General features: G+C 27.3%; 2 protein-coding genes across 4 annotated transcripts in view; one reads left to right on the top strand and one right to left on the bottom strand.

The window, feature by feature from the left end:
* LOC136091240 (uncharacterized) overlaps positions 1 to 24,214 on the top strand; it is a 66,068-nt gene that overhangs the window by 28,198 nt on the left and 13,656 nt on the right. For 2 of the 3 annotated variants that reach the window (XM_065818472.1, XM_065818474.1), the window contains 3 exons: positions 5,337 to 5,592; positions 10,547 to 10,807; positions 23,549 to 23,809. In XM_065818472.1, the coding sequence (XP_065674544.1) occupies positions 5,346 to 5,592; positions 10,547 to 10,807; positions 23,549 to 23,809 (769 nt within the window). In that variant the 5' untranslated portion in view covers positions 5,337 to 5,345. Of the gene's footprint in view, positions 1 to 1,583; positions 2,500 to 5,336; positions 5,593 to 10,546; positions 10,808 to 23,548; positions 23,810 to 24,214 lie in introns of those variants that run through there. The other variant, XM_065818473.1, reaches the window with a different exon arrangement.
* On the bottom strand, positions 624 to 1,088 carry LOC136090844 (protein FAM200A-like). Its single transcript, XM_065817820.1, has one exon. It carries the CDS (start codon positions 1,086 to 1,088, stop codon positions 624 to 626), a length of 465 nt encoding a protein of 154 aa, XP_065673892.1.

Raw genomic sequence — 24,214 nt, 5'->3', positions numbered from 1 at the left:
TTAAAGAAACAAAGATTTTGTGTATGTAAAGATTGCATACAAAGACGATTTTAGGGGGAGGGTTTGTGGAGAAGGGGTGTTGTACCACAACGAAATGATTTTTAAGTTATAGTCAGTTTTATAACAAGTTTAATTGGCTAGTTGGGTATTTGACACAATTTAGTTGGGTGAATTTTAGTTTTTAAGGACCTTTATTTTTATTATTATTAAGAAATGGTAATTTTTACGGCTTCAACCCTCACTCCCTTCCCTCCTCCTTAATTTTAAATTTAATAATTTATAAAGTCAAATATGCCCTAGCAAGGTTTCGGCGGGTGAGAAGTGTCAATAGCACTTATTTAAACATAGCGGTGGAATTAATGACCTCGAAATCATAAGTTCAAGGGTCCTCAACCTTTTTTAGTCTAGCACCCCCTTTGAAATTTAATAGAAAACACTGACTACCCTTGCAAATATTGAATATATTTTCCAAAAAAAGCATTAAATGTACTGATTTTCAATTGAAAAAAAAATTATTTATTTTATTTATACATTTGGTTTTGTGTAATGGTTGTTGTTGCTTTTTAGCACACAGTTTTTCAATTCTTGGTTTTGTCTTTGATAGTGCTAGCAACATATCATATTCAATGTTCTATAAACTTTTTTGTTTTGTTTAACATAAGCATTGTGAAAGATCTACATTTACACCTGTAAGTTGATGCAAATGGCAATAGGACTGACATCATCATTTCAGATAACATTGGGTAACTGGCACCAATTTTTGACCAGAATGCAACTAAGTTCTCCTTTTCGTGCATTAATCTTGCGGATGAATCTTCTTGCATTAACTGTGTCTGTGCAGCATCTTTTTCATCTGGAATGTATGTCACAGGAGCATTCAATGGATCTTTAACCAATATTGCTATTTCATTTGACAGCTCTGGAAAATTGTTATTGATTTCAGATGCCAACTGCTTCAAATGTTCAGTTATCATTTCTTTAATTTCTGAAGATAGAATCACACCACCATTGTTCAATATATCTGACAATTTTGAGAACATTGCCACATTTTCTAACTTTACTTCTCTGTGCTTTAAGAAGCCTTGCATTAATTCTTCATTTTTATTGCTAACAATAATTTTAAATAGCTCAAATTTAGCAAAAAATTTTCTTTACCTTTTGCCTGTCATCAATCAATAACGTTTTTAAATCAAGAAAAAAATTTAAAATACTGTAAATCTTCAATCAAAACTTTTTATATGTAATTTTACATATATGTTATATATAATTTTACAGTTTTCAGTAACTTGTAGGCCAATTTAATAGATATTAATAAATGCCCTATCTCCTTTAGGGATGGGGGTGAAAATAATGGTAAAGGGAGTTTTTTACAACTTTTATAATCTACTTCCTAATTTTTTACCATAAAATTTTCCACAATAACTGCCTAAATGATACATAAAAATTTACCCATTACTTATAGAACAACTTCTTTTTTGGAGTCCCAAAAGTTCAAAAATTTCTGATAAATTTCCGTAGGTTTTCCGGAAAATTTTCCGAATTAAAATGTTCCGGGTAACTTTTAACTCGGGAAGTTACTAGATGGAAAATTCCCGGAAATTTTCAAAAAATTCTCAAAAAATATAAAAAGAAAAGTATACCCAACAAAAATTTTATATTATATATTTTTAAATAGCCCTATGTTTAACATTTTATATTTTTTGATGTTTACACAACCGTTAGAAAACGTCTCACGAAAACCTCAGAAAAAAAGTCAGCTTAAAAAATTTAAGTAGTGGTCTTTGGTAACGTGGAATTGAGTAATTTGAAATGATAAAAGTGAAAGCAATTTTTGAAGTATTGAAAGAGAAAAAAAATCTTGTTTAAAGATTTTTTTTTTGAAAAGTTAAATAAACACTTTGTTGTATCGAGGCTGCTAAAACAAGTCTAATTGACCTAAAACAATCCTAAATAAACCTAAAACAATCTTAAGCCACATTAGCCTAAGTTACACCACTTAGCCTAAGTTAGGCTAAGTAACGACACAAACAGCAACAACAACAAATGGTGTTGAAAGTGTTGGTCTTTAAGAAAATAATGCCATCAGCGATGGAGCCAGACAAATGTGTTGACAGTTTCTGTTTAAAAAGATCGGAAAATACGTTTTCATATTTCCTCCACCAAATAAAGAACTTTAAAAATTATGATAATTTTGAAAAAATGATATTTTTCTTCCTTAAAAGTCTTCTGTAGTTGTTATTCTGAACTCAAAAGTGCTACCTACTGTAACTGCTATGCTCATTTTGTATTGTTTAGAGAATTAATGCAATCTAAAATAAAAAAGACTACAAGTTTTTTGTTAAATTACCACAACAGAATGAGATTATATATTTAAATGTACTAAAGCATGAATAATGTAAAATCAATTGACAATTAAAATTCTTGTTATGCACTTTTCAATCGACAAAAAGTTCAAATTATAAAAAGTTTTTGCTTAAGGAATCATCAAAAAGTGTTCAGGTTAGTAGAAATTTTTATCATAGAAGTTTATATCATACAGGATGCTTTTTTATGAAAGTGAAGAAATTTGGATGAGATTGATGAAATTTGTTACACTTTTGTTTGTTACACAATTATTTTTTAGTTTTACAGGTTTAAAAAATTTGAAAATTGACAGCACTTATTCCTCATGAACAGAAAAATCTTCCATAAGAAAAACAAAACAAGACAAAAAAATAAAAATAGAATAGTATAAAATATTTATTTTACATATTTTATACAGTAATTTAGTATTATTTTAGAATAGCACTAATTTCGTTAATCTAAGTCTTATGTTATGTCAATTAAGTTAAATATGAATTTTTTTCTTAAACAACTAACAAAAAAAGTTGTTATGTTCAAGTTGAGGAAACTATTATGTTCTTGACTTAAACAAAGTTAAAGTACTTAAAATTGATGCATTGAAATGTCCAAATTACAACAAAGTCTCTTTGGACCTGCTGGAATTAGAAGATGGTACAATGCATAAATTTTAATAGCGCCGTAATTTCTAATTGTTCAGTTTAGCAAAATGTTAACTTATACAGTATTCAAATTTCAACTTATAAAAGGTTTAAGCCATAAATGATTTAAATGAGCTTGGTAAAAAGATCATGTTATCAGCAATTGTCAGAAATTGTATTGTCAGGTTATAAACTGAATATCGTTGATAACCTGACAATTATTAATAAATTAATAATTGTCAGATTATCTGCAATTATTGTCAAACTGTAGGCAGCTGTTGGTAGTAACTTTAATCATAATAGCAAGTAAATGTAGTAAAACTGAAAAGCATTTATTTTAATGATTGAATAAATGATTAAATTTACCAGTGGTTGTTATAAATAGTTTTATTTATTGCTGAACTGTGTTACAGTTTGTTTCACAAATTCATCTTTTGCTTAAGTTAAATGAACCAGCAAATTTAGCCTCAGAAAATTTTTTATAAAGTTTTTATCATTGCAAAGTTTCAATGTTACAGTTTAATTTTTATTCTTGGTTTAATAAATGAATTTTACTTGTGTTAATTCAATATAATTGCAACTATAAACTTTTATTTTTATTTTATCTATGAATATACTTTAATTACTTACTTTTGCTACTTACTAAAAAAGGTTGAATTCCTTTTGAATATACATTTACTTATAAATATACTTTATTACTTACTTATTATTAAGACTTTGATTATAAGTATTATATCACTTTAAACCAGAATAATAGTAAATGAAATAATTGAAATAAATAAATAATACAGCAAGCCTCGGCGGGAGTAAATGAGTGCGAGAATGGAGAAAAGCTCGCCATATTGGTTTCTCCTAAAACCAATATGGCGAGCCATGCGAGCTGCTTTTCTAAACTACTTTTTTCGAGAGCTTTTGGTTTTTGCACAAGCTATCTGTTTATTTATATAAAAATTGCTTATTAAATACAAAATTTAGTTTTATACTTGTTACTAACATATGTTTGTAACATTAATGTTACAATAATATAGACATAACAAGATCATTTATTGCGCTGTGAAAAAATTCATTTGACGTAAAAATTTTTTAACTTTGTAAAAACCGTGCCTATTAATTATCCAATAAATTAAATTTTTTTGACTTAGCGTATTTCATTTTAGTTACTATTATAATTAAACTTTTGAGAGAAAAAATTTTTTGCCAGAGCTGTAAGTTGCTCCCGTAAACTGTTTTAGGAGAGTGTAGGCGAGAGCCAGAGCTAAAGCTCTCGCTTTCGCTGAGGCCTTATATAGGGTGTCTTATTTCTGCAGGTGATTTTTTATTTCACTTTGTTTTAACAATTAGAAGCTGGGACTAACAGTGATAAGCTTACTATTGCAATTTTCTTGAAAAAATTTTTTAACTAAAATACTTTAATTATGTTCAAGGTTACTTGAATGTTTAAATATATATATTTTTATCGTTTTATATTTTTTGTGTATTAATGCAACATCAGTTTGAAAAATATGCAACGGTTTTCTAAACGCTGTATTTAAGCTAGATTATTTGATGACTGCTATTTCTCATTGAAAACATATAAAATGAGAGTTGTTGAGATATTATATTTTACTTAAAATACTTCCAAGCAATTTTTTTTTCATGAAAATAACTACATGAAATTGATGAATTCGCAACTTCTGTGCATGACCATACATGAACAGGATTTAAACAATTTGCCGTGACTCAATGGTGATAGTGCAATCCTGTAACTTTCTAGAAATCTTTACTAATATCTAAAACATTAATTAAAAAAAGGATACTGATGAAACTTATTTTTTTTTAAGGAATTAATGTTTATTTATCTATTAAATAAATTTTGCATTTTACTGTTTGGTGCGTGGTTCTGCATCAAATTTAATTATTCTTTGATAGTATTACTAATGATTAGCATTCTTTGTTTACAAAATATTTATATAGATTTGAATTAAATGAGAGAAAATTGGAGACTGCCAGTTTTACTATAATGAAAATAATAGACAAAACATATAAGCGTTTCCGTGCGTGATTTTTTGGAAATGCGCTATAGTAAAGAGAAAATTACATGAACAGGAAAAAAGCATAAAACATCGTCACTTGAAACAAAATTTTAATAAGGAATATTAAATTTTGTAACAAAAAAAATGTTATGTTCATTTTGATTTTTTTATAAATTATGATGTAGAGGTTTATCTGATACCAATTCAGGTGATTCTATTTTCCAGCTTATTCCTCTACATTTACTAAAGAGTAAAAAAATTAATTTTTTTTTTAATCATTAGTATTTCTAGAGGAATAAGTAAGATATTTTTAGATCCATTGCTAAGATGTCTTTTTTTTTAGAACTTGGAAATGGACTACAAAAGAAAAATGCTGAAAATTGGAGAAAATTTAAATAATTGCGAAATTGAAGAAATTAAGTTTGTCCTTTCTTCTGAGAAATTGTTTCTTAATGGTATCAGTAATGGTGTTGAAATGATCAAAGAGTTGCAACGTATTGGTAAAGTGGGACCTAATAATTTTGAATATTTAATTGATCTATTGAATATTTTAGAAAGAGCTGATCTCATTCAAATAATCAATAGTTATCCTCATCCTGGTAAGTATATATATGCATGTCTGTGTGTTTGTATATATATATATATATATATATATATATATATATATATATATATATATATATATATATATATATATATATATATATATATATATATATACATATATACATATAGATCACTTTTTATTGAAATGATTTATTGTTTTATAAAAATAACTGTTGCACTTTTTCTTATTTTCATATTTATAAAGTTCCTTCATCACTCTTTTAACTTTGTGAAACATTTCTTTTTAATTTGAAAAGTTTAAAAATTGCACTGAAGTAGCTCAAAACAAGAGAGCAAGTATTTATAAGAAAAGACTTTTGTAATTAAAACTTAAATGAAATCAATACTTTTAAAATAGTTTTTGTGTTGCATAATTCAAATTTAAACCAAATATTTTATATTACTGTTTATTAAAAAAGATTTTAAAATTTAAAAGAATTTAGTTTTAATACTTATACTTTATATATATATATATATATATATATATATATATATATATATATATATATATATATATATATATATATATATATATATATATATATATATATATGAAGTGTAAGTATTAAAACTAACTATACTTGCTGTTCGGACAGAAATATTGAAAGAGTTCAGTAACTTTAGAGGTTACGGATTCAAAATGATTCTTTCACATTCAAAGACATGATGGCTCTCATTATCACCATGTATAGAAAGAATACTTGTAATGTTTAAACCTTTTAAGTCTTATTTTTTAAGGGAAGAAAACTCTTAACTTGCAGTTTTTAATTTTTTAATTCCAAATGGTTGTTTTTTCTTCAACCCCAATTATCATTTATTTTGTGAGACTGTAAAAAAATAGAAGGAAATGATACAAGTGCAGTGGAACTGAGTTCTTCAAGTTTATAGCCAATTATGAAAATAGACTTTTTATGCAGATTCATACCATTTATGGCAAATAATCTTTTAAAAAAACTTGAAGTAGTAAGATTTTTAAATAGAGAATATGTAATTTCTGTGAGCTGGAAGATTTTGTAATGAAGTATGGAATATGAAGTACCTTATGTTAAAGGAGAAATTTTCATATGATGAATTTAGGGAAGCTTACATATATTTTCTTAATTGAACTAAATCGTTGCCTATTCCTGTCGTTAGCCATAATGAGATTTTTGGCTCTTATTGCTTTTTTAAAACTTGCTTAGACATAAATCTAGAAGACTGGGAGGCTGAGTCTCTTCCCATAATATCAAGGTGGAAAATCATTTTAGAGGGTATAAACAATTCCAATTTAGTCATAAAACTGAAAAGGTATGACTAAACTAGCTTCATGTAAAAAATATTTTATTTAAAGATTATATTGCAAGTTATACTTGCATTTTTTAGGCTTTTTTGATGTGTTTCATTAATGGATAAAAAATATTTTGACTGAAATTGTCTCAGTAAATATAGATTATGTGTTTTAATGTGAATTTTTTTTAATTTCTTAAATATGTCTTGTGATTGCTGCGATAAAAGTCTAATGCTTTTATTGGCTTGTTGTGGGCTATCAGAAATATACTTTTTTTACTTAAAAAAGATCTGGTCAGTCTATATATATATATAACTCCATAATAATATTTTATAAAGTTAGAGTTTTTAAATCATAAGTTTATATATATATATATATATATATATATATATATATATATATATATATATATATATATATATATATATATATATATATATATATATATATAAAACCGGGGTTGGAATAGGCACCAATGCCCAGTACCTAATTTGTCTCCCATATAGAGTTTATCGATGTATGACAAAATTGTTGCAATCAAATACATAATTACACAAACATAAAAACAAGAAAATGTTTAAATTCAAATATTTAACTCAAACTCATTTTTATTCAAGAATAATTTTGTATTTGTTTCATACTTTGTATGTACAAAAGCATTTTTTGATAAAATGCTCCACAATTTTCAGATTTAGTTTGCCTAATCAGGGAAAAATCACAGAATTTAGATATCTGCAAAAAATCTTTAATGTACTTGCAAATGGTAATGCAAAAAAATCTATGAAATTAGGTTAATTTTTGGAAAAATTAGAAAGAAATTAGGGAAAATGGCTCTTCATCAAACTTATGTAACTTGAGTAAGTTTTATATCATACACATAATATAAAATTTTATTCTACAGATAGTTTTATAAACTTTTTGATACTTTAAACGTGTGTTGTATTTATGTTTATGTTTTCGCAATTATTAATTATTACTTAGATTTTTTTGGAAAATACCCCTATTTTCCAAAGTTGAGTTTAAATTAAATAAGTGAAAACAGGTAGTGGATCAGGGAAAGATGAGGAAAATATCAAGGAAATCCACCTTAAAAATTAATAGACACCCGGTGTTTGACTGTTATCTCTTGACACTTGTCTGCAATTAAATTTCTTAATTAAGGTGCCGTAGCACCACCACAAATATATTGTTTTTCCAAGCAATATATTTATGAGCAAGAGTTTCCAAGTCTGATCCACACTATGTCCCTGATAGTGCCACACTCAACTTCTTCTCTGCTATATTGTTCATAATAAAAATAGGATCATTAATATTTTTCTGTTCACAAGGTTCTTTGAGTTCTTTTCGCGCATTAAAATCTTAACCATTAGTGGCTCATCATCATATTTTGTGAAATATAATTCCAAATTTGCTTATTGTCCTGATAACAAAAATATTACACCTTTTAGCAGCTTGTATGGTTAAAAATGCAGATTTACCCCTATTACTTCTTTCCCAACTCAATTTTACACAATTGAAAATTTGACCTAGTCTAAAAAGATAAAATTTCTATCATTGATTAAAACCTGTTAAGCTTTGAAAGCTGCTGCATAATTAGCTCTCATCTGTTTGAGAGTTAATTATGCACCATCTTTCTAAGTTTTGCAGTTCCAATGCTCTGTAACTACATATTAAATGGATATTTATAAAGTATTTATTAAGTTAAAAATATTTAATTATTTAAGTTTAAATTTATTAAAATATGGTTTTTATTAAATTAAATCTTTTTGGGTTATACTAAATCAAATAACCTCATTGACCCATGGGTAACATTTTGGATTTGCTTCAAGTTTAACCAACCACAGACTTTATGTAAAAACACAACCCTGAAAAGTTCAGTTTAGTTGTCTAATACTTTTCAAAGTTGAGAGTCAGCTGATAAGAAAAGGATTACCTAAAATTTTGTTGCAACCTTACACGAATTAATATATATAAATAAAGCTTTTCTTAGAAAAACTCTTAAAAAGTGTCCCTTTTATTATTATTTTTTTTACAAAATTTAGGAAAGTAATATGTGTAATATGGTAAGTAATATGCGTAGTATGGTAAGTAATATACGTAAAAATAAATTAATTTTCACCCTACTAGCAATAAAATTGGTTACATTCACTCCTTTGAACATGAGCAATATAATTGGTTACATTTACTCCTTAAAACATAAGCAGTATAATTGGTTACATTTATTCCCTAAAAAACATAAGCAGTATAATTTGTTTCATTTACTCCTTAAAATGTCTTGATATCATTTCCTGGAAATCAACAAAACATAAAAAAACTTTCATATGAGAGCAAAAATAAAAAGCAAAACAATAGTCATAAAGAAGAAATGTGTATACACATAATAGAAGTACATTAAGTCCCTTAATAACAGGGTGTCTTCCAGATCAGGGAAATCAGGGAAAACAGGGAAAAGTTAGGGAATTCAGATATCTTTAAAAAAATCTGGGAATAATCAGAGTAATTGGGTCAAATTTTAATCAAATCAGGAAGAGGTCAGGGAAAATGACTCTTCATCAAACTTAGGTAACTTAATTAAGTTTTATATTGTACATATAATATAAAATTTTTTTAAAAGAGTTTTTGGCAGATGTAATAAATGTGGGTTGTATTAATATTTATAATTTTGCAATTAAAGTGGATTTTTCCCAAAGAATCTAAGTTTAATTTTGTTTGTTGAGTTTTGGTAACTTTGAATTTAATCAGGGAAAAAAGGCACCCTGAATAATCTAACTTATGGTCAGTCATAATCATTAATAGCAGGATTGTAATCACAAGCACTTCTACCCTAATGGATTGCTTACTTGACATATTACTATGTCTGTTTCTACATGTTTTGTCTCAGATAAAGAAAAACTATTTTTATGGAGAATCTTTAGTGATACAGGCTTTCATACTCATAAGCTGATTAATGTAAACTTAAAATGATCAAACAAGTGTTCCTGGTAAATACATTGCATTCTTTTACGATGTCAATCATTCTACACTAAGTACCATTGAATTGTCTTTATATTTTATGTTTAAAATTTTTGTTGAAAACTAAGACATTAAAAAACTAAAAAGTTATTGCAAAGTTTATGCGTAGAAAATAATTAAATTTGAAATTGAAATTAAACTTGAAATTAAAACAAATTTGAAACTATTAATGCACAAACAGGTTGTATTTGACAAATTTTTTAAATAAGTGCTCCATCCATTTGTGTTTTCTGTATATAAAGTTCTTTTTTTATACATATATATTTTTTAATTTTCACTTTCTCGCATCAAAATAAAACTATTTGGTATTTTTGCGTTCTACTTTTAAACTATATAAGAATTAAACTCTATTGGCTACAATCATGCATAATTTGTTAGGTATACTTCAACAAGTTATGAAACAACTAGTTAAAAGGTATGAAACTAAATCATGTCAAAGTTTAGAAAAACCTTCTTAATTTTGCATTATTTAGAAACTCTGAGGTAAAAAAAACATGAATACTATTTGAAATAGATAAAAAATAGCTACAAATGTGAATTGGGTGAAAAAACTATTTATATACAAAATTTCAGTTGATCACCATCTTTATTTTCAAAATTATATTCCTTCAAAAATCAAAAGTTATGTTATTGCACAATAATTTTTTTTTTTTCTTTTTTTTTTTCAGTGTTTTCCAATATGGAGTATGAAAAAATGTTTGAAGTTGGAAAAAGATTAAACTACGCTGATGTTAAAGAAATGAAGTTTCTTTTTTCTGATTTGATAGAAGCGTCTGTTCTTGAAAATGTCACAAATGGTTGTCAAATGATCAGAGAGTTAGAACGTTTTATTGAAGTTGGTTCTAAAAAAAAAAAGGATTTTGAAGAGTTAATTAAATCTATGGGAAGAAATGATTTAATTGAGATTCTTAATAAGAAAATACAACCTGGTGAGTTTAATCATAATATTAAAACAATCATTGTTATAAATATTTTACCATTTTTGTTAATTTTAACCAAAAATTAGTTATGTAACTAAAAGTTATTCTTAACTTATTAAACTTTTATACTCATCATTGGCATCATCATCATAATCATCATAATCATCATCATTATCATCATCATCATCACCATCATCATCATCATCATCATCATCATCATCATCATCATCATCATCATCATCATCATAATCATCATCATTATCATCATCATCAACACCATCATCATCATCATTATCATCATCATCATTATCATCATCACCATCATCATCACCATCATCATCATCATCATCATCATCATCATCATCATCATCATCATCATCATCATCATCATCATCATCATCATCATTATCATCATCATCATCATCACCATCATCATCATCATCATCATCATCATCATCATCATCATGATCATCATCATCATTATTATCATCATTATGATCATCATTATCATTATTTTTATCTTCAGAATCTTTGCTTCTGTGAAAGCCACCTAATTAAAGTTGTAAAAATAGTTTCTCCAAGTTTTCCATTTTATACATCAATCTTTTTCTCCTGAAACTCTTCTTCATGCTAATACCTAATCTTAGTACAGATCTTCACACTTAAAATGCTTAAATCACCTTATTTTTCTTCAAAACACCATATCATACTAACTATTCTTTTTCTCTGTCTAACATCATTGCTTAAGATATACTACTGAAACTTATTAGCTGGGCTAATTAAACCTAAAGATTTATTAAATGACAAATAAAAGATAAGCAATTTTTCATTAAGTATTAATTAGAGTTAGTGTTATGATAAAAAATACTCATCTTGGGAAGATATTAACCGTATCCAGCTTAAATCCCCCTGCTTTAGGGCTCTTGGTTGAGTAAAGGCTAGAGATGTTGTCTTGATAAAAGTACTCATCTTGTGCAGATGTTAACTGCATCCAGCTACTGCCTTGTAACAGGCCTCCAAGGCAAAGACTTTAGGGTTAAGCAGAATAATTTTGTTGATCAGCCTTGAAGCTCTCAGAGAGGCTGATCCCGTCAACAACTGCAAAATATCAGAGTATTACCAGTGCCATGTTGTGCATGGATGGTGTCCTTGTTTATATTTTTTGTGCTCGTTTTGGTGCACATAAGGAGCCTTAAGTTTCAACTTTGGATTGATTAGCAGGACTGAGACAACTGCACAGCTCATTGCTTGGGAGGCTGTTCTCTATCTATGAATTAGTCAAGTTCTCTCTAAACTTAAATCATGCCAAAAGTAACCCAAAATATTAAAATTAAAAAAACATCCCTAACACCTAACTGCTTTAATTTATCTTTTACAAATATACATAGCATACAAATATAAACCATCTTACCTCTTTCGAAATTCACCAGACTTCACTGTTCACCTCACTGTTCCTTTTTAAGATCTCAGTGTTAATGGGTACTACCCTTTGATTTACAAAGACTCCTATTGTCACATGCTTCGCTTAAGGGTGTACATCTGCATCAATTCATATATCCTATTTGTCATGAAATCAGGTTTGAATCCCTTGACCATTCTTTTATGTGCTTTCCTCTTTAATCTATCTCCTTTCTCTTTGTTTTTTATCGATCTTTTACTTCTCAAGACTGCTCTCTTTTAGATGTAGTTTCTGATCAAGTTGACCATGCCCTTTCTCTTTACCTCTCCGCCAATATTGTTGTTATTGGTGACTTTAATGCTCATCACACTGAATAGCTTGGCTCTATCACCACTGACCCCTGCTAATACTAAAACTTATAACTTCTGCATTTCTCAATCTCTTACTCAGATAGTTAACTTTATGTCTTTATTTTCAGACAGCCCTAATCACTTACCATCACTCTTTGATTTGTATCTGATTTCTGACCCTAGTTTGTATTTAGTCTCTTCTTTTTATCTTTTAGGTGGTTCTGACCATGCAATGATCTCTATAAACGTTTATCTCATACTTGTTTTTCAAACCTATCTTGTGCAGCTGCTATATCTAATTGTAATCATATATTTTATTTTTTTCCAAAGAACTAATCTATTGAGAACAAACACTTATTCATTATTGCAAGGAGTCAATGCAAAAAGGTGCTTTCTGATGATAAACTCCATTATTCCCATTTCACTAAATCTCTTATCTTATCTCAGAGGTTCTTGAGACATTAGGAAAATCTTCAACTACATCTTTAACAAAAATAGATCTTGTATTCCATCTCTTGTTCATGGGACTGATCTTACTACTCTTCCCAAAGATAAGGCTAAGCTATTTGCAAAGAACTTTTCTTCTAATTCGACTCTTGAATCATATGGTCATGCTCTTCCTTTCATACCAGTGAAACAGCTCAACCCATTTTTAGACAAATCACATTTTTTTCTTTTTGAATCTTGTTTTCTTATCTGCTGGAAAATGGCATCTGTGGTTCAAATTTTTAAAAACTCTAGGGAATATTCTGACCCCTCGAATTATCGTCTGATCAGTTTTCTATCTGTTATTAGCAAGGTCTTCGAGTCTTTGCTTAGAATAATTCTAACATCCCATCTTAACTCAAATAAATTACTGTCAGACAATCAATATGATTTTCAATCTTCTTGCTCTAAAACGGATTTGCTACTAACTGAAAGATTTTATTGTGGATTAGATTGAGCCAGCAAAGATAGGGCTATTGCTCTTGATATATCTAGAGCTTTGTTAAAGTTTAGTATGCTGGACTTCTTTATAAGATTCTTTATATTTTGTATCTTGGAAAGTTTTTGAGATTATCAAATAATTTCTTTCTAACCGGTTTATTAAAGTTATCCTTAAAGGCCAACTCTTCTTTATTTCCAGTAACTTCTGTGGTACCTCAAGGTTCTATTCTTGGTCCTGTTTTGTTTTTTATCTAGATCAATGATTTTCCTGACAACCTTACATCTAAAGTGGCTCAATTAGCTGATGGTTCAAATTTATACTCCTGTCTTGACAAAAAGTCTTCTCTTTTCGATAGCTCAGAACAAGCAGCTGATCTTGAATCTGATCTCACTTCTGCAACAAATTGAGGTTTGAAGTGGCTTGTAAATTTTAACTCCAACAAAATTCAGTTATTTACTGTAAACAATTATCACAATTCTGTGGACATTTCTATATTGAGGAATGGCTGCCTTCTCACTGAGTCCTTTTCTTTACATCTTCTTGGACTATGGTTTACTACTGACCTTTCATGGAAACCATACATACAATTGATTGCGAAGTTAGCATCTGTTAAGTTTGGTTTTTTTTATCCTGTTTGCCACTATCTTACTTCTAATATAATACTCTACCTCTACAAATCTCTTATTTACCCCAGGCTTAAACAGGAACGGTGTGCGATCAATCGCTATTGCTGACCACGCAAATGATTTTTTTTTTTTTTTGACAACTTGATTTCCACTGTTTAGATGTTTTTCAGGGATTATCTTTTTTCTGATGTTTCCAGAATTTTGACATTTTTTTTTCCAGATATCCAAGAAAAAATTTTTCCATACGTAAAAGTTTAAATATATATATTTGTAATTTATTTGTTTTTAAAGCTGTTTCACTCATTAATCCTACAAAAATTAAGAATATTTGAAAAAAAATTGGAAACGACTCAGCCAAATGGAAAATTAGAAGGAGTATAAGGAAATATATATTCTGTGTTTTTTCCTGATATTTTACCCAAATAATTGTCATGATTTTAAAAATGGCCTGGATGTTTTAAAATGGCCTGGATATTTAAAAATGGATATTTTAAAGTGGCCTGGACTTTTAAAATGGGCTGGTGTTTTATGCAAACAATTTTCAGAATTTTTGAAAAGGCCTGGATGATCTATGATGTTTTGATGTTTTAAAGCATTTCAGAAATGCGCTGAAAAAAGAATCGCTATTCCAAACTTAAACTAGGATGAAAATTAAAAAAAAATTGCACTAAATTATAACTAGAAGCAATAATTACTTTTTTTTACATTTTATGAAATAAATTACTATAATACTTATCTTTTGAAACTTTTTATTAAAGTTACACAAAACACTTTTACATTAAGTAACAAATTACTTTTAATGATTGTTTATTAAATAAGAGTTATTTAAATTATTGAAAAGTGTTATATAAATATAATATTTTTGAATTGTAGAAACATTTTGTTTTTCCAAAAAGTTGCAAAAATAAAATTATTTAAAAAAATAACATAGTCATTTTAAAAGAATGAAGGTTCATTATTGAAATCGAACTAATAAACATTTTATAATGACATTTTTTCTTATTTATGTTTTTTGCAGCAAAGAAATAACTATGTATTAGAATATATTAACTAAATAATTCCTATTGAAGACACAATCATAGATTAAAGTCCTCATACTAATAAAATCATCATACAAAATGTTATATTAATAAAAAAAAAGGTATAATATTCTTTGATAATTTAAATAAAATGCGTCGCGATTTAAACAAAATATACTGCCAGCAAGAAATTTAGTTTTTATATGAGCATTAAATAGCAATTTGTAACTTTATCAATAAGCGTTTTGTGTAACAAATTTAAAAATTACTATTAAAGGTTCATTCATTTCAAGGTACTATTAAAAATTCATTTTTATCGTAATAGAAAGTAAAAAGTCTTTTAAAAAATATATATTTGTTCAAAATAAGAATAAAGATAAAAACATTACTAAATACTTCAAAACTTTTACATTAATCAACAAAATATCTGCTTATATAAGTAAATAAAGTTGATTAATATTCTTGTATAATTTATATTAAATGTTCCTACACTCGTTCTAAGAAACTAGTCACAAAAAATTTTGAACATAATTCAAAGTAACTAAATAAAAAATCTTTCAAAAAATAAAAATTTAAAAGATTTTTAGAAAGACATAAAAAAATGTTTTCAAGCGTTTAAATTTATCATAAAAAATACATGCCTACGTAAAAAAAAAGTTTATGTATAACTTTTTTTGTTAGTATATACAAAATACGTTTTTTTCAAGCAATCATTATAATTAATTTTTTGTGTTTTATTTAAAGTCTTCACGTAAAATAAAAATTTCAGATCAACAAGATCAACAATTAAAAGTTATTCATAATGTAATAATTTTTAAAAATTGCCATTAAACTGTTAAAACATAAAAACAGCCGTGGTCACTTTTCCAAAAGAAAAAAAATTATAAGCATAGTCAGTTACACCATGCAATTGCATGTCATTCCTGTCCAAGCCTGATTTGCTCCTATTGTTTTTCACCCCGCACTTCAACACTTTAGAACTATCTCCCATCTTCATATTTTTCTGACTCATGCAACTTTTGCAAGTCCTCTATGAACCTTTTCCTTGCTCTTTAACAATATTCTTTGTTTTCTAGGATCTCCCACTTATTAGTGGCTGCTTGCCATTTATTAATGCAGCCTTGTTGGGAGTGAATCTGAATAATAAAATAATAATAATGTACCATTGATTTTTAATCTAAAAGTATTGTAGAATTATAATATCTACATTTTTTTTATATTTCTGATATATATATATATATATATATATATATATATATATATATATATATATATATATATATATATATATATATATATATATATATATATATATATATATATATATATGTATATATATATATATATATATATATATATATATATATATATATATATATATATATATATATACATACATACATACATACATATATATAATACATATATAACTTATATATAATTTATATATATATACATATATATATATATATATATATATATATATATTTATACATATACATATATATATGTATATATATATATATATATGTATATATATATATAACAAATTAAGTATACATATAAATATACATATATATATATATAAATATATATATATATGTATATATATATAACAAATTAAGTGGTTTATAACATAAATTTTGCATGTATATAATAATAATACAAATATATATATATATATATATATATATATATATATATATATATATATATTATATATATATGTATATATATTTTGATCATAAGTATATATGTATATATATATATATTATTATTAGATATTTTCTGAACAAGTTATTTTACAAAAATAAAAAGACTTGTGAAGGAATGGTATTAGCATTCCTGTGCAGAACCCAAAATTGTTGCACTACCAAAGTTACACTAGCATCATAAATCAGGCTATAATGTTTCTTCTTACGACATGATTATCATATAGCTCCTTAAAATTTCTCAATCCTGGAGCATCAATAACTCTGGCAAAGAGTTCTAGTGTTTCACTATACGATTTGTGAAAAATATCGCCTCTGTTCGCAATGCTTCACCAGTTGACACTTTAATTGCATAGCATGACCAGGAGTACCACCAGCCGGTCCATCGCAAAGAAAGGAGGAAAGAGACATCTGTGGGTGATGCCAGTTAATGACATCAATCTGGCTTATTATTTTAAAATGCTGTATCATATCACTTCTGATCCTTCTCTCAGTCAGGGCGGGAAGTCCTAGTTTTTTGAGTCTTTCATTGTAAGGCAGTTTTGAAATCGAAAAAATTACTTTTGCAGTTTTTCTTTGAATGTTTTTTAAAATATTGATGTCTCTAACTTGATATGGTAACCGTGATTAAACTGCAAATTCTAAATGTGGTCTAATATAGGTTATATAAAGCAATTTCCACAGATTTAAACCTCTGTGCTGAAATGCTTTTTTAAAAATTCGAAGTATTTGATTGGCCTTCATAGCAGCAGAATCAACTTTCATCTTAACTTTAAGGTTATCAGAGATGAGTACACCTAAATCTCTTTCAATATAGGTATCAGCTAATGTGACTTGTGTGCCATTATCATCATACATATTGTATTTTTGATTTGATTTAGTTGATCCTTTATCGATATGCATGACCTTACATTTTGTTAAATTAAACTTCATCTGCCAAATTCTTGACCATTCAACAGCTTTATTGATATCAGCTTGTAAAAAATCTACATCTGATGGTGAGCTGATTACCCCAATGATTTTGCATTCATCAACATATAATTTTATATTGTGTGTCAAATTATCTGGTAGGTCATTAATTTACAACACAAAAAGAAGGGGGCCAAGGACTGATCCCTGTGGGACTCCACTAACTATATCCTTCCATTCCGATGTATTTGATCCTATTTTGACCTGTTGCTGCCTTTTATTTAGCCAAGCTTTAATCCATGCAAGAATCTGACCACGAATACCATATGCATAAAGTTTATATAGTAGTCTTTTGTGAGGCACTGTATCGAAGGCTTTTTCAAAGTCGGTAAAAATAATGTCAACAGAGTATCCTTGGTGTAAAGCCTCTGTAATGATGTCAAGAGTTTCTAACAAGAGTTTCTAACAATTCTAACGCATGATTTTTTAAACACAAATCCATGTTGTGTATTCGAGATCGATATGATATTCAGTGGTTCATGATAACCTCTTGCATAATTGCTTCCATTATTTTTCCAGAAATTGATGTTAAGGAGACTGGTCTGTTGTTTGAGGCCAAAAGTCTAGAACCTTTTTTGAAAATTGGAGTAACATTTGCTTTTTTTCATCTATCAGGCACAACACCAGTACTAAATGAATGATGATAGATTATACTTAAAGGTAAAGCCATACTTGAACAACAGTTTAAGAGAACTCATGGGTGGATGCAATCGAATCCGGCGGACTTATTTGGATCAATTTTTACTAGTCTGTTTTTAATATGCTTGTGATTAAAAAAATGGTCAGGAATTTCACTGCATTGAATTTCAGTTTGATTTTTAAAATAAGGCAGCCCATCTGATGATTCTACAACAAAAACAGAATGAAAGAATTTACTAAAAGCACTGCAAATAAATTCGCCTTCAGTTATGATTATTCCATCAGTATTTTTCAGAGCTTTTATAGTCTTTTGTACTTTTTTTTTTTGCACATGGAAATGGAGTATTTTTGGAATCAGCTTCGCTTTTTGAACAATGGTTTCTTCATATTCCAGGACTGCTTTTTTTATAACTTTTTTTACTGATAAGCAGCTTTATGCTCTAATTTTAATTTGGCGTGAACATATCTCTCAGCAGATTTATATTTGGTCCAAAGGTCTCGTTTTAGACAAATAGCAGCTTTTACATCAGTTGTCATCCACGGTTCATGATCCAAAATTAGTTTAGATATTTTTGTTGATACATATTGAGCACATGATAAATTATATTCTTGAATAAAAACTTCATTGCAATCATTTACTGATTAGCCAGCAAATAAATTACTCCAGTTTACTGATTCAAAATATGTTGAAATTTTTTCAAAATCTGCTTTTGCCTAAACAAGTCTTGGTAAATTATTGGTAGATTGATTTGCATCAGTACTAGCAATGGCATATTCACAGGTTATCATAGAGTGAGTTTGAGCTTGTGGTGTATGGCCTAGAGGTTCACCTGTTTTTAGTGCAAGAACATGGTCTGGCTCATCTGTGATGAGAAGGTCAAGGGTGTTTTATGGCTCTTCCTCAAGAGAATTTTGAAATGTGGGAAAGGTAACAAGTTGTATAAGATGATTATTTTGAAGGCAACTAAGGAATAATTTATCTAGTCGCTTATCACCTATAGATGACTCCTCGATGTTGGCTATTGTTGCCATTCCTCCACCAATGTCCGCATAAACATATCTAATGTGACTATAAATAAAATCACCAAAAACAACCATATTTGAACAACCTAGACTTGATAGAGATTGTAAGAAATTCACATAACGAAGCATTAACATCTAAGCTGCTACTTGGTGGTCGATAAATGCATCCAATTAATATTTTATCACATCCCATTTGTAATATTTTCCATAATTGTTCAACCACACTATTGTTGAGTTATACGTTATTTACTTCCAGCACATTGATATATTCTTTTATATAAAAACGAACACCACCACCAGCATGAAAGCTATTTCGATCTTGTCGAAATAGCTGTCATAATCCACTTAACAACGCTACATTATCACGGCCAAATTTTGTTTCAGCAGCTGCTATAATATTTTTCTATGGCTCATTTTTTTTATGGCTGCATTACAAATTTGGTCAGCAAGTTCGCAGAGTTTGTTTTGAAGTGAATTTGCATTTGTGGACCAGATTCTTAAATTAGATAGCTTAGGAGGTATGTTTTTACACTGTGTTGACTTAAATTGTTTTATTTGATTCAACTTTTGCCTTCGCTATGGTAATAGCTTTATTAACTGTTGATTGATTGGTGAAGATAGACTGCAATCCTTTGGCTGACTCTGTAGCATTAATCAATTTGACACAGTTAAGTCGTAGATGGATGACATAACGAAAAGGCTGATCAAGAAGGCCAAGTATATTCAATTCGTCATTCTTTTTTTTTCTTCTCGTCGTATAGTTCATTAAAGTTTGCTTGTTCTGATTCTGTGCGGTCCTCTCTTGCATATACATTCTTGTAAGCTGGCACTGTGTGATGACGTGCCTTTGATAGTACGCTTATCCTTTCTGATGAATCTCTCAAAGTTACTTGATCTATGCTTGGTTTATGGTCATTATGATTCACTTAGTTAACATTTTTAGGACGAAAATAATTTACCTCGGTAATGATGTCTTTATCAATTCCAACAGCATTAAAAAATTTAGCAAATGCGTTTTTAATTGCTACATTATCTTAGCCCTCTTGAATATTAATCCCAGACACTATTACATTCGCCTCACGAATTTGACGCTCTTTTTATTTAGTAAAATATTTCTTTCACGTCTGTTATCAGTAGATTTATTGTTGAATAGAGACGCAAAACTAACTTTCTTATCTGATGATGTCGCTACTGTTTTATCACATTTAGATTGAAGTTTAGTGATCAATTTAGCTTTCGAGTTGACTTTGTCCTTCAAATAAATTATTTTGTCACGAAGTACTGTTAACTCTGCTTTCAATAAATAGTCAAGCTTTTCTAATTTTTTATTCTCTGGATCAAAACCAACAAACTCATACTCGTCAGATAATGCCAATGCTGATTGTTTATTGACTATTTATCTGCCATAACTTCGACGCTTTTGATGAGAAGGGCTACCATGCTAAATAACAGTGGATTACCCCCGGTCGTCAACTTTTATAATTATTTTAATTTATATACTTATTACACAGGGACTAAAAAGTTTCAGTGTTTTTTTTCGTTTATTTTGGTCATAAATATATATATATATGTATATATATATATATATATATATATATATATATATATATATATATATATATATATATATATATATATATATATGTATATATATATATATATATATATATATATATATATATATTTATATATATATATATATATATATATATATATATATATATATATATATATATATATATATATATATATATATATATAAATATACATATATATATAAATATATGTTTATATATATAAATGTATATATATATCTATATTTATATTTATTTAAATATATATATATATATATATATATATATATATATATCAATGGTGTACACTGGATTTTTAGATGTTTGAGTTTTGACACTTACAGGCATTGTGCAAACTCCAAACGTTTGTATGTTTATGCTTATATAAAAAAAAAAATGTTTTGCAAAGAATTGGGGTTATTGAGGCTTGGGAACAAAAAGGCCCTAATTTTTGGGCCCACCCAGCCCTTAAGGTGTGAGCAACGAGTTTATAAAATGTTTTTTTTACTATTTTTATCTAAATTTATATTCATCAATAAATTTCAAATTTCATGCAATAATCTCTTATTTTTCAAAAACTATGACCATATAAAGTTTTAACCCCCTCAATTTGAGGGGGCTGTAAACATTGCAGGGTCATAAAAACTGAACAATAAGAGATTATTGTATGAAACTTGAAATTTGTTGATGAATATATTTAGATAAAAATAGTAAAGAAAACATTTTATAAACTCGTTGCTCCTATGTTAAGGGTTGGGTGGGCCTAAAAATTAGGGTTTTTTTGTTCCCAAGCTCCAATCACCCCAATTCTTTGCAAAACATTTTTTTTTTTTAATATAAGCATAAACATACAAACGTTTGGAGTTTGCACAATGCCTGTAAGTGTCAAAACTCAAACATCTAAAAATCCAGTGTACACCATTGATATATATATATATATATATATATATATATATATATATATATATATATATTATATATATATATATATATATATATATATATATATATATATATATATATATATATATATATATATATATATATATATATATATATATATATGTAAATATATATATATATAAATATATATAAATAAATATATATATATATATATATATATATATATATATATATATATATATATATATATATATATATATATGTATGTATAAGCAAAGCTAATGAATTAACTACAGAAAAATATGCTCAGATTGTTATTCTATGTAAACACATTGCAATATTTTAATGTAATGTAACGTTTTAATGTTTTTAAAGGCATAACGAAACTTATGTTATAAACCACTAAACTTGATTTAGTCATAACTTGTTGTTATTTTAGCAAAAAATAAAGTAATTATGCGAAAAACTAATGAATTAACAACAGAAAAACATGCTCAGATTGTTATTTCATGTGAATACATTGCAACATTTTAATGTAAAACATTTTAAAAGGTTCTGCATTACAAAAACATCAAAGTGATATCAAGAAACTTGTGATTTTAAAACTAAAGTTAGAACTGGACAACCAAAGGTTGTCCAGTTCTACTTAATGGGCTCAATGGGATAATTTAATTAATTGCTATGCAAAAGTATATCCATTTGCTAGTGCTTCTGAAATTTCATTTGAGATATTCTTAACTGGTGTTAAACCAGTTAGGAATAAGTGTTTTGACAACAACACTTTTTTTTTTAATATTAATAAGTTAAGTGTCGTGACAAAGACATTTGTGCAAACAATTTAACTTAAATAGCCATGTTCTGCAAAAAAGCCTTGCCTTTTTAAGAGACCATATTGCCTTCTGTCAAAAATACAAGCGCTGGTCAGCGGAAGATTGGGAGAATGTAATATTTAGCGATAAATCATTAATTGGACAATTTAGTTGTCGTTCTACAAGCATTAAATGCCTGCCTTGCTGATGCTACAACCCCACTATTTGCTTTCTACTGTAAAACATTGCCCTAAAATCATGATATTGGGTACCATTAAAGCAAATCAAAGTGGTGGGTAATGGTTTATGCCTACTAACACTACAATAAATAGTCATAATTATCTTGATATACTTCAAAAAAAAAAACTTAAAAAAATATTCATGAACATCACAAATACCCATAAGTTTCAGCATGACAGGGCACCCTGTGACAGGGTCAAGCTTGTAAGCAGATGGTTACATGAGAATTGCCGACCTCAGTTTTCCTAATTCCGAGGATTGATATATATATATATATATATATATATATATATATATATATATATATATATATATATATATATATATATATATATGTATATATATATGTATATATATATGTATATATATATGTATATATATATATATATATATATATATATATATATATATATATATATAAAAATATTTATATATATATATATATATATATATATATATATTTGTGTGTGTGTATTATATAATAAATTATTAGAAATATAATAGTACAAGTATTCTTGGATACCAACTTAATTTAAAACTTTTTGTGCATTTTATTCAGATAAACAGTGTGATATTTTTCGAAATCCATTATTTCTTACTGAATTTTGTAAAAAAATTGGATATGATTGGAAACATCTTGGAAGTTCTTTATCAATAAGTGAAATTGAACTTGATGCCATAGAATATGCTTATGATTCTACAAATATGAGAGCTTATGCAATGCTGTCAAAATGTAAAACGTGGAAGCCTGAAGACATTATTAAAGCGTTAATTAATATAGACAGAATAAATTTGGTAAATGAAATAGAACAACTTACAAGTAAAATTTTATTTTTGTTAAAGTATTATTTCGTTTTATAATTTATTTATTTTTTTTAATTATTTTAAATATATTGTTGGCATTTATTAAATCTTTACTTTGTTTGTTTTTGTATGTATGTTTGTATGTTTCTATGTATGTATGTATGTATGTATGTATGTATGTATGTATGTATGTATGTATGTATGTATGTATGTATGTATGTATGTATGTCTGTGTGCATGTGTATGAATGTATGTATGTATCTATTTATGTTTTGTTTTGTAATAAAGCTGTCATTGTATTAATACAGCTAGTGTGATTTACAAACTGAAACAGTCATTCGCAAAATAAATAGTTCTTTTGTTGATGTTTGTCTATTTTGTTTTTAAATTGATTTAAGCTATGAAAATTTACTACTTCCAC

The sequence above is a fragment of the Hydra vulgaris genome, chromosome 14 (assembly GCF_038396675.1).
Source record: "Hydra vulgaris chromosome 14, alternate assembly HydraT2T_AEP".
Lineage (NCBI taxonomy): Eukaryota > Metazoa > Cnidaria > Hydrozoa > Anthoathecata > Hydridae > Hydra > Hydra vulgaris.
The sequence above is the reverse complement of the archived record's forward strand: the minus strand, read 5'-3'. Positions and strand labels throughout refer to the sequence as shown.

Coding starts and splice junctions, on each gene's coding strand:
- LOC136090844 (XM_065817820.1), bottom strand. CDS start 1,088: ATGCAAGGCTTCTTAAAGCACAGAGAAGTAAAGTTAGAAAATGTGGCA.